Source organism: Cheilinus undulatus, linkage group 12 (genome assembly GCF_018320785.1).
Source record: "Cheilinus undulatus linkage group 12, ASM1832078v1, whole genome shotgun sequence".
Classification (NCBI taxonomy): Eukaryota; Metazoa; Chordata; class Actinopteri; order Labriformes; family Labridae; genus Cheilinus; species Cheilinus undulatus.
Genome location: NC_054876.1, coordinates 39350121 through 39362953, shown reverse-complemented (window position 1 = coordinate 39362953; position 12833 = coordinate 39350121). Strand labels below are relative to the sequence as shown.

At 41.8% G+C, this 12833-nt stretch overlaps 1 protein-coding gene across 2 annotated transcripts in view; it reads right to left on the bottom strand.

Moving 5' to 3' along the window:
• Positions 1 to 12833, bottom strand: part of tmem132e (transmembrane protein 132E) — an 803754-nt gene that overhangs the window by 64730 nt on the left and 726191 nt on the right. For both annotated transcript variants that reach the window (XM_041801770.1, XM_041801769.1), the window contains exon 6: positions 1923 to 2128. In XM_041801770.1, coding sequence (XP_041657704.1) covers positions 1923 to 2128 — 206 coding nt within the window. The remainder of the gene's footprint in view (positions 1 to 1922; positions 2129 to 12833) is intronic.

Below are 12833 nucleotides of genomic sequence, written 5' to 3'. Positions count from 1 at the left end.
ATGAGTGCTTGTTGATTTCCACTGACAGGCTCAGAGTTTTATTCTACATGTCTGACAACTTTGTGGAAAGGATCCCTACAGAGATTGACCTTTTAGATGAATGATGCTGTTTTTTTAAACCAGACACAGCCGGTTACATCATTCTCTTCAAGTCCACCAGACTTTACTGGCAATAGCAGTTATTTTAGCAGCGGATCAACAACTGCCTCTCTTTGTTATTTTTTGTGTTATTAAATAAAAAATGGTTCGGGAAAAGAGAATCTAAATAAATATCTAAGCTATTGTTTCAGCCGTACCCAGTGCCTCCTGCAGTCTGTGAAGTAAAATAACTGCATTTGTTGATGAAGTTTAGTGGCTTGGAAGAGAGTGATGTAACTGTCTGCATCTTGTTTACAATAAAAAACTCATCTTCTTCCACATCAGAACGTCTGTTTTTTGGCTATTCCTTTTCTCACTGGAATTTGTCACTTAAAGGTCACATATTTTACCCCTCTATTTCAGCCCTGCTCAGAATGAGCTGTTTCTGTGTCTATGGCTTTAAATGGTAATTAGCTGTCTGACTCCTCCCCTGACCACACCCCTTTCAGGAAATGAGTGTGGCACTCCTGATATTACAATGTTACAGACACTCTAATCCAAAGTTTAGGACCTAACTGGGATTTGAACCATCATTCTCACAGACAAAAGTCAGCAAAGTAACCCGCTCATGTATCCAGCATCTCAGCTTGCAGCTGAGAGGAAGATCACGAGAGGAGTGTGGTACTTTCTACCAAGCGGGGCAGGCCAACCGAAGCTAGGGGCGGTGCTAACTCCCCACATGACATCATGAGGGTAAAATCTGAGAACGGCTTGTTTTAGCACACATTTTCTGAAAGGTGGAGAAAGAGAGGGTGGAAGGGAATTTATCTTTCTGGTATTTGAGGGGGGGTTTGGACAGGCCAGGAATATATATTTTTGTTTGAAAAGCCTGAATAAGTGATTTTTGCTTAATATGTCCCCTTTAAAACATTGGTTTTCAACCTTGGGGTCAGGGCCCCCCTGGGGGTTGCAAGACACCAGAAGGGGGTCCCCATTTTTGCCATTTTAAACCCTTTCCACCACTTTTTTCTGCCTTTGTTGTCACTTCTAAACCAATTCTGGCCACATAAGCCAAATATTGCCTCTGTTAACCCATTATTGCCACTATGAACCCCATTTTACCACTTTTTATGCCAATTTTGTTCCCATTTTAACCACATTTCACTATCTGATGAACTCATTTTTGTCAGTTGACCAATTTCCGCCAATATCTGACTATTCTTTCTTAGTTAGATGTGCTATTTTGCCTATTTATATCAATTTTTCTTCCCATTTCACCAGATTTCCAACCCTTTTTGCCAATTTAAAGTCTTTCAGCTGCCTTTTAATTCCATTTGCCACTATTTTTGCCGATTTTTGCCTTTTTGTTTTTATTTTGCCATTCTTATATAATTTTTGTCACTTGTAACTCATTTCTGCTACTTTTAGGAGCCTATCCCAGCTGTCACTGGGCGAGAAGCGGGGTACACCTTGGACTGTGTTCAACCACCTTCAGGTACAGTGGGGGTCCCCGGTCTCTGGCACCTTTATTTTGGGGGTCACGTGCTGAAAAGTTTGAGAACCCCTGACTTAAACAAGCTAGGACTTTCAGCAGGACAAACAAGTCTCTTTAGAAAACATTGTCATATTTAGCTTGTTTGCCCTGAAAGGATGAATTACAATAATTGCAGAGAAAGCAACTTAAAAATTCCTAAATTCTAAGTATGTACTGTTAAGTACTGCACTCTGGTATAAGCCCCACCATCTTCCCTCAATCCACCTGTAGTTCAAAGTGTCTCTGGGCAGGACACTTAACAGTGGTATAACCATATTTTCCTTGTAGATGTGTGTCTTTTGGGTCTTACCTTCTGTCGGGCAGAATGGGAACCCTCCACCCTTTGATGAAACTCAGGTTGTTGTCAGAAAGTTCCACCTGCAGAGGAAGTTTGGGCACCCAGACGGTCAGCTCCAGCGGCGCGCTCAGGTGCTCGTAGCTGAAGATGACCCTCGCATTCATGGATCCCCTCGTCTCCTTCCCGTTGACGAACACATAGTCGCAATTCATTGACACCTAGGAAAGATCAGGGTCAACAGTCAGACCATCTATATGGTAATGGTCATGTCCACAGTAGACGACCTAAGTGATGTTTGATGATATACAGCACTGTATGGATGCGGCTGTCTGAGCCATCATTCATCAAGCAGCATTTCAAGGTTGATGCCCACAGCAGAGCAAATATCAAGGATCTCTTAGGCTTATGAATGTAATGTGAAAGTTCAGGGCACATAAACCATCTCTGCCGATATATTTTGTCTTGTGCAAAAATGAAATTGCCAGCCTCTCGACCAGAACCAGAAACCATGATAACAGCAGCCCTGGATTAGCCGCTTTACTCAGGCTCCAAGTATGTTAAATAAAAGATAGAAAGACTTTTCTTGTTTCTTTTGAGTGTCCTCCTTCTGAGATATCCGATCTCTCTTAAAGGCCCCAGACTAAAGAGGCCAAGTGTTTGCTTTAAGAGGCTCTGGGAAGATCTGACAGAAATTCAAATAGACTCTGTAACGAATCATTTAATACCTTCTTCAAAAAATACTTTCATCAGTCAGCCTTTCCTGGTGTAACATGGAGTCAAATGGCCTTTAAATGCTCAAATGCTGTCATTTATTGAAAAAAAATGCTTTTCTTTACCTTTCAGAGCCCTGGAGTCTATCATCTTCCAAGAAATGCATTAAAACACCCCAAATGACTTAAACACCTGACATTTTTGTTTCATATGGTGCCTTTGGTCTGACATGACCTGATTGGGCCTGCAGCACAGAATTATGTCAGCCAGGATCTTCACCCCTCTCCACGGGCCCAGGCTGGGTTGGGCCAGAGGGAAGTCAGAGATGTCTTGACACACATAGAAGCATAAATCAAACATATAGTGTTAGTTCAGGCAGGCAACAGAGTCAAGCACTGCCATGATTGAGATCAGCTGATCTCATGCAAGTCCTCATCAGCTGACAGCCAGCTGATTTGCTCTCAGCATGCTATTGGCTAATCGCTCCAACGCTGCCTTAGTAAAATTGCTCCTGCTTGGCTAAGATCTGCAAGCTGCTTTTGGAACCCTCCTCCACCCAAGCCCCCCCTTTTTTCTGCATCTGACTTAATCAACGTCTTTCTGTTGCCAGCGATGCCTGCTCTGTTCTGTTTTTTTTTTTTCTTCGCTGCTTTTCTCCATGCCTTAAGCTTTCCTTATCGGCATAGGATGAGCAGGAACGTGTGTTACACCTGCTTTATGCTTTCCACGTTGGCCCTCGGCAGGGCAGGAAGATCTCCGAATATAGAAATACATAGCCGCAGATCATGTGTATTTCATGAAAGATTTGTCTTGACTGAACTATATTTTATCCAAATATTGGCTGTGTATGTCCTCAAAATTTACGTAAAACAATCACAAGATGCAATATTTACATGACTAGTAGAGGCAGTGTAGTGGGAAAGGAGGTGTGACATTCAATGAAGAGACAAAAATGACTGAAGGTTTTAAAGACAAACTAACAAACCAGCTCAACATCTTTACAAGTGGTTATTGTCACTGCACAGAGACATGTCCTTCAAATTAGCTAAAACAGATAGTTCTGTGCTCCAAAAAGATGTTTAATAAATGTTGCATTTAAAGAAGTTGTTGAGTGTTTTCAGTCTTCAGCAGGGGTTTCCAAACTATGGCCCGGGGACCAAATGCGGGCCACAGTCCAATTTTGATTGGCCCGAAACAGACTCTAGAAATAACATGAAATATGGCCCACATTTGAACATGAAGCTTGTGCCGAACTGTGTTGTACTTCAAAGTCTTATCACAAGGTGGCACTACCATGCTAAGTCTGTAAACAAACATCTTGATGAGAAGAATTTATTGATGTGTTTATTTGTGATTCAATTGAAACAACACTGTGGTAAACATACTGCCAACCAAAATAACAATAATATCTTGCCAATAGCAGCAATAATATTCCAGGGGTGGAGCCAGTGCTACCGAGGGCCAAACAGGGGCCCTTGAAATCTGATTAGTATCCCCACAAACCTGGAAAGGATTGTCTATTTGCCAGCTGGTTTGCTCTTAGCATGCTATTGGCTAATCGCTTTAATGCTACCTTATTGCTCCAGCTTGGCCGTGCTTTGCCACTCTCTCTGCAAGCTGCTCTTGCAACCTTCCTCCACCCCAGCTCCTCTTTTATTCTGCCTCTGACTTAATTAGTGGCATTTAGTTGTCAGTGATGCCTGCTGGGGTTTCTGCTCCTTCTCTCTCTGCCTTAGGCTTTATTATATATGTTAATAAAGAAATATTTATAGCTGGAAATCATGTGTTTACAGACTGAACTAGTCGTTCAGGCATACTCAGTCACTAAGCATATCTTAACCTACATTATATCAGTTTTACAAACTTTCATGTACCTCACCTTGTGGATAAAGTGGCCCCAACATCCATATACACTATATTGCCAAAAGTATTCACTAACCCATCCAAATAATTGAAATCAGGTGTCCAATCACTTCCATGGCCACAGGTGTATCAAATCAAGCACCTAGGCATGCAGACTATTTCTATAAACATTTGTGAAAGAATGGGTCGCTCTCAGGAGCTCAGTGAATTCCAGTGTGGTACTGTGATGGGATGCCACGTGTGCAACAACTCCAGTCGTGATATTCCACAGTCAACTGTCAGTGGTATTATAACAAAATGGATGAGATTGGGAACGACAGCAACTCAGCCACCAAGTGGTAGGCCACGTAAAATGACGGAGCGGGGTCAGCGGATGCTGAGGCGCAGAATGCGCAGAGGTCACCAACTTTCTGCAGACTCAATCGCTACAGACAAACTTCATGTGGCCTTCAAATTAGCTCAAAAACAGTGCGTACAGAACTTCATGGAATGGGTTTCCACGGCCGAACAGCTGCATCCAAGCCATACATCACAAAGTGCAATGCAAAGTGTCAGATGCAGTGGTGTAAAGCACGCCACCACTGGACTCTAGAGCAGTGGAGATGCATTCTCTGGAGTGATGAATCTGGCATCTGGCAATCTGATGGACGAGTCTGGGTTTGGTGGTTGCCAGGAGAACGGTACTTGTCTGACTGCATTGTGCCAAGTGTAAATTTTGGTGGAGGGGGGGCTATGGTGTGGGGTTGTTTTTCAGGAGCTGGGCTCGGCCCCTTAGTTCCAGTGAAAGGAAATCTGAATGAATCAGCATACCAAGAGATTTTGGACAATTCCATGCTCCCAACTTTGTGGGAAATGTTTAGGGATGGCCCCTTCCTGTTCCAACATGATTGTGCAACAGTGCACAAAGCAAGGTCCATAAAGATATGGACCGAGGGTGGACCGACATCTTATTAAACCCTATGGATTAAGAATGAGATGTCTCTTAAGTTAATATGTGAGTCAAAGCAGGTGAGCAAATACTTTTGGCAATACAGTGGATATTTCTGTATGTGGCCCTCAGTGGAAAAAAGTTTGGACAACCCTGAACTACAGCCAAAAAAAGGAATTGGCCTCACTGTTCCAATACTTTTGGATGGGGGTGCACGGAGGAAAATGTTAAAAAAACAAAGTGCAGATGCTGTGATCTGACCACCATGAGTCTGAGCTGATATGACGTCACTACTAATTACTGATGCTTGTTTTATGCCTACTCGCATTTTCTTCTAAGTGTAGTTTCACCTTTCAAAACTTTGAACAAATATGGAGCCTGTCAACATTTACACACAGCCTTCTAGATATAGGATATATAATAAGGCGCTTATGCATACTTTCATTTCCAGTGACTACTTCATATAACAGAGTATTTCTGAAAAGCTAAACATGAATTAAAAGCACCAGGAATAAGTATGAGGGGAATAATTTGCATTACATGTGTAACTTGGATGAAACAGTTATTAAGTGCAGCTATATGTTAATATTTAGTACACTTAAGACCGGAGCTCCTTGTTCTTGAATCACCGGGGTTCCAGTATCTGCAGCTGTTTTATTCCACCCGCAGACTCCTCTGGCCTCGATGGCACCGCACAGAGAAGCACTGGTGCTAAACACTGCTTACAGGCTGTGGGCTGTTCTCTAATCTAATTTGCATCTTTTATGCAGTCGAATGTCGAATTAGTACTTCTAAGTAACGCAGAGTTCGTTAAGCATGTACAGAGCAAATTAGGCATGCAAACCACATCCTCGCCCCAGCAGCTCTCCTGCCCACCCTCCGCATAATGATCTATGAACAATTACACAGACGCCTAATATGCCAACAGAAGCTTTTAGGCAAACACATAATTCATATCACATGAAGGCTGGCAGCAGTGTGACATTTCACATGAACTTTAGATCACAACACCTACATTGCACATTAATAAACACATCCACACATTTCACCTTCCCCCAGACAGTCGTGTAATGTGTTATAATTTGCAGAGCAGCCACGGAGCAGAGTTTGAACTCAATATATGGACATTTCTAAATTTAAAGTCCCAGCAAATGCCATTTTTAACTTAAACCCATTCTTTAGCTTTCCCATCTAGTCAAAAAGCTCCAGCTCCATTTGAATTATCATAAATACTTGTCCCCCTCTAACACTAAATTATTAACTGCAATGGATCTGGAGGGCTTTGCTTTTGGGCTCCCATGGAAGATTTATCTAGTGGTGGGAGGTAGCTGGCATTGTAATCAGAGGATCTAATCTCCCGCAAATGGAGGTCGGGCTGGCCAGTCTTCTCAGGGCTGGGAATTCATCATAACTGGGAGGAGGTCTGGGTAATATAATTCCCCCTCCATGCAGACAGATATGAAGGGTGGATGGTGGAATGACTTCTAAAGACGGCCGTCTTTCCCTCTGGTTTGGTCGGAGAAACTGTAAATGGTTTGACCTTTTAGGCTAACACAGCGTCCCAGTCGTGTGTGGTGTGGTTCTGTTTGCTCATGCGCAGGCGTTGGGAACTTTGCAAGCATAATTTGCAGGCTACCAGTTCCTACACACTTGAAATGCAGCCAAACTCAACAAGGGAGGGATCTAGTATAGCTTATTAAAATTACTGTGAATAAAAAGTTCGATGTATATAGAGGTCAGATTGATTTTGCAAAAGTGAAGAAAACAACCGCAAGAAATCATACACCAACCAATCTCTTAACCCATCGGCTTTAATTTGACAACAATATAACATCTGGGAGCAGCTGTTGCATTTCCTCGGTTTCCAGTCAGTTATTAAGATGAGTGATAAAGTGTTTATTGGCTAAGACTTTCTTTCCCATGAATTCTTATTTACAGCACAACTAGCAACTTGAGGCCTGAGTATTTGGAGCTGATAAAAAAAGAAATACAGTAAATTGTGAGCTGCAAACCCAAGCCGACTATCCTTTTGTAGAGATGTTTGTAAAAAGCTAGATTGTTGTCAGATAATTGCCACTGGAACCTTGGATGACACATTGTTTTCAGCCTGTTCTTTTATAATTGACTGTTTTCCTGCATACAGCAAGGGGTACTTGTGGATAGCAGAGCCAGGGAGGTTTGAAGGGTTCAGAAGATCACAGCCACAGCATTAGTACACCAGAATATGTCAGTCTTTAAAATAACAGTGATAATAGTTATCATGTCCCCTGCTTGGATTAACCTCAGCTCTAAACCAGCCCAAGAATTCTGACCATTGCCGCCTCCTTGCTCACTGTGATTTCCACTCTGGATTTCAACTGCAACAACTTTACCACCTTTGTTGAACATAGAAAGGCCATTTCTTCTCCATCTTTGTCAGACACTTCCTCAGTTGTAAATGAGAAATTTGCCCAAATGTTAGACTTGCCTTGCTTTGTGTTTGTGTTTAACAAAAACAACCAGTGAAGAGATGCATATTGGATTTTTGCGGGTATCTGACAAGCTGATATTAACACATTCATAGTCAGAACTGAGGGCATTGTTCTCTGCAGTGTCTTTGGCCCAAGTGAAGGGTTCAAGTATCTCAGGGTCTTCTTCAGGAGTTAGGGTAGAATGGACTGTGAGATCGACTGGAGGGTTGGTGAAGCATTGGCAGTATTGATGTTGTACCGTACCGTTGTGGTGCAGAGGGATATGAGCCGGTAGGCAAAGCTTTAAATTTACTGGTCGATCTTCGTTTCAACCCTCACCTATGGTCATTCAATTCTGGATACTGACAGAAAGAATAAGATCGCAGGTTAAAGCAGCTAAAATGAGATTCCTGAGGACCATGGCTGGGCTCAGCCTTAGAGACCGAGTGAGAAGTTCGAGCATCTTGAGGTAGAGCCGCTGCTCCTTCGCCTTGAAAGAGCCAGTTGAGGTGGTTCAGGCATCTTATCAGGATGCCTCCCTGTGGAGGTCTTCTGGGCGCACCCCCTGGAAGGAGACACCGGGGCAGACCCAGGACTCACTGGAGGGATTATATACCTCATCTGGCTTGGGAATGCCTTGGAGTCCAACAGGAAGAGCTTAAAATTGTTGTTGAGGAGAGGGAGGTCTGGGTGGACTTGCTTAGCCTGCTGCCTCCATGACCTCGCCCCGAATAAGCAGAAGGAAAAAATGGATGGATGGATGGACTTAATTGAGACTGATATTGATAACAATACATAAATGTAGTTCAGATCTGAAACATTAGCCCTAGAAATGTGCTTTAAGGAATAGAAAACATAATACGGCCCTTAGAATGCACTTGAAAATTCAAGAAATAAAGCTGAACAAAGACAGACTTCAGCTGATGTAGGCCTGCTGGTCCTAAATCCACAAATTCATTACTGACAATATTTATAGCCAAAATACAGTACTGTGCAAAACTTTTAGGCATGTTAGGGCCAAAAAACTGAGGCTGAAGTAAGACATTAGACGAGTAAGCCGGCCTGAAGGACACCTTTGGGCAGGAAAAAGGATTGACATAACCATCTCTGGATGTCCTTGCATATTACCAGGGGCATGGGAAAATAATCTGTTAAAATAAAGTCCACACTTTTAGGGTGGAGAAAGCAGTGAATGTGGCAAGTAAGCACAGCCTAGGGTACCATCTGAGCAAGTAGTAGGGTTGCCATGAGCCCCTGGTTGAGCTGTGGACGCCCCAAGGGCTTGAAAACTGCCAGCAGTCTCTGGGAGTATCACCAGGGGTCAAAAGGCCCAGACAACAAAACATGCTGTCGACCTTGGCTGACAAGCTACGAACATGTGTGTTCACGTGTGTCAAGCTTGACTCTGGTTGCTCTCCCCTCCTCTGGTTTGTGGCACATCAGGCCCATGATGAATTCTTTGCAACCACCACCTAAACATATGCACATGACCGTGTATAGGGTTGTAAATATTGTCTGAATTTTCCATATCTGCAAATACAGTAATTAACTTTTCCCTGGACGAGCCCCTATTTATCACAACCTGGTTCAGGGGAGGTGACAGAAAGGAAACCAAACCAAACCAACCAACATAAAAAAGGTGCTTTCTTGTTGTGTATCAGAGCTAGATGTAGATGCCAGGAAATAAAAACTGAATTGTTGATTTCTTGTCTCATTTCATCTTTTGATATCAAGCCCAAATGGTTTCAGTCTACAGCAAAAATATTGGAATTGGCCTCACTGTTCCAGTACTTTTGGAGAAATGTGTATTTGTAGTCCACCTACTCTTACACAGCTGAATAGAAGAAATGTACATGTTCAAAAAGCCTCTATAGCTAAAAAGGAAAACCATGACAAAAGGTCACCATTTTCTCTCAAAATCAATGTCATGTCAACAGAGACCCCATTTAGGTAAATGCAAAGTGTGCTTAAGCTTGGCCATGGTTATCATAGCAGTAATGATCGGAGATTAAATGCATGACGATGCTGTTTGCCTTTTGTTGCTCTTTAGCACATGCCTGACATTTAGATGGATTTTGTGGAAAGTGGCTTTATAATTGCCATACACAGACATGCCAAATAGGGTGTCATGGAGATGAGCTGGAAATAAATTATAAATCAACTTCATGAGATATGTTTTTTATAAGACCCCTAACTGCTAAAAAAATGACACAAACATGACTGTGTCTGAATAGAAACTGCAGCAAACTACATCAGAATGTAGCATAGTGTCCTCTGAGATAACACACTGTTACTCCTCTCACACAGTGCAGTCATCTAAGCAAGTTACAAAAGAAAGAAGTAGTGGCTCAACACAATGACCTCAGCCACCTTGATTAATCACAGCGAGGCTGGCTGTATGAGAGTGAGTCGAGAACATCTGCCTGACATATACTCCCTTCTTCCCTAAAGCCACACACAAATGCACAACACACACAACAACACACACACATCCCCCCCACCAAAAAATAAAAAAAAAAGCCTTAGCTGTAGTGCCGCTTCGGCTCCCGCGGCTATTGCTGCTGATAAACTTGGCCGGCTAATTGCAAGTCAAAAGCTGTTAGCAACTGTGGGTATCAGTGGCCCTGTGGGGGCTTGCTGAGGAGGGCTTTCACACACTGAGCCGCCACATGCCGTCACACTGCTGCTAATGCGCTGTGGCATCTTCCATGGTGCCAGCAGATTGCCTGGGTGGAGACTGATCATCAGAACAAGTGCGAGTGCCGCCTGCATGTAGTCGTCCACCAGTCACATGGTGCACAGCTAAAGACCGGTGAGGTTAATAAAGGTGAAGACGTCTAAGGACCTTTCACACATTTATTCCATAACATTAAGTGAATTAATTTCCCAAATGGTTCCAGTGAAGGCTGCAGCTTCTGTCCTTCAGGCCAGGAATGCTTTAATGGCATCTTATTATAGCATCACATATAATGTGTGACCATTCACAGCACTGATACAGCCAATTCTCTCTTCTTAGACATTCTGCACTAAGAGCAGTGAAACACATTTTACACAAAATCCAGTAAACCTAAGCCATGACTGTATTAAATTACTCAAGCAGTAAGACTTGCTTTAGCTAATTTATGACCTTTACATTAGCTGCTAATTATTTACACATGGATTCAGTAATTTACTACTCAAACTCCACAAAATATGTGAAAAACATGATGCATGAAGGGAATATTTTGGATTTTATTTCTTAGTTTTCTCAACATGAATAAAGGGCTGGTTCCTCATGTTTCCAAATGCAAGGAAGGACATTCTTTACATCCTTCCTGCCTGCTATATAAGAAGAGCTGTACATCATTTTATATATATATATATATATATACACACACACACACACACACACACACACACACACACATACTGTATGCAACATTTTATAAAAGAAAAAAAAAAACAGAAAAAAGAATTGAATTATGTATAGACCCAAGGAAGTAGTTTGGAAGTTGTTGGGAGTTGGAACTTGTTACATGAACAGTGACTCACTTTGGCTTTGTTAGATTGAGCTAAAGCTAACACAGCCAAACTAGCTACATTGTGATGCTACTAAGCCAATGTAGCTATGTTAACTTTATCAACGTGTGCTTTCACAAACGTTGCTAAAGCTAATGTACCTGCCTAGCTGCCTTCTGAGCTTAGATTTAGCTTTTTTATCTACATAGCTAACATGGCTACATAGCCATGCAGCTGCATTCTGAGCTTAGCTTTAGCTATATTAGCTATGTTATCTATGTGGCTATGTTATCCCTGAAGCTTTCGCAGAGCTGTAGAAGCTACGTTTGCTGCGTTAGAATGTTTTCATGTAGGATGAGCTTTTTTCCTGTTGGCAGACTGTTAATTTGGGTTTATTACATGTTCTGTAATTAGGTTTTGCAGGTTTTGTTTTAACTTTTAACTCTTGGTATCCTAACCTTTCCCTCAACCGTTACCCCAACCCTAAACGGAAGTTTAATATGACTTTAATTTGAAAGTTTTTGTATGTATTTCCATTCTGAAGTAGAAAGAATCCCAGATGAACTGTCTACAAGAATGGTTGTTAGAGATGTACAGTCTGTAGCAACATCATAATAAGAAACATTTCTTTGTTGTACTTTTAATTTGTAATTTCTTCTGTTTTAAGCTCAGAGTACTTCATTTTCTATTTCGATAAAACCTGCTTTTATTTTGAAAGGAAGTAAGAAACTTCTGGTACATGGAAAGCAACCACCTTAAGCTTAACCACAGGAAAATATAACGTCCTTTGGATACTGACATTAGTGGAAGGGAAAGGTACGAAACGGTACCAAAAATGCTTTAAAGAAAATATGGAATTTCCATTATGAAGATAAATGTGTCCATTTTGAAGGAAGAATTTTGTCATAAAACTATGAGAAGCTATTTGTCATTCCTTTTCATTCAAACTTAAAGAAAATTTGATTTTGATTATTTTATTGGTGGTTTACACAGAGAAGGAGCTATGAGTACATATACTCTTAATATCAGCTGTTTATTAAACACCCAGCAGGTTTGACTGAAATATTTTGATCATGACTGATTTTTTTCTTTAGCACAGAGTAGATCACGACTTTCCTTTGTTGTAAAAACACTGAAAACACAACAATCTCATGTCCTATCTGGATGTTTTCTCTGCTTTTACACGGTTATGTGCTGGAGGTGTTGGCTCTGAGTATGGACAGGCTGCTCATGTGCTCTGACAGCACAGTATATATTTGTACATTTACAGAGCACACTGGACACTTGGCTTTTATTTGACAGCAGGAAAGGTCAAGACAGAAAGGGGAAGACACGCAGTATACTGGACCTGAGCCTCAGTTGCAATGGTTATGTGTTATGTTGGAGTTGCCTGCCAACCCAACACCCCACAGCGAAAGAAACATCATGAAAAAGACAAAATAAAACAACATGCATGGGAAAGGTGCAAGTATT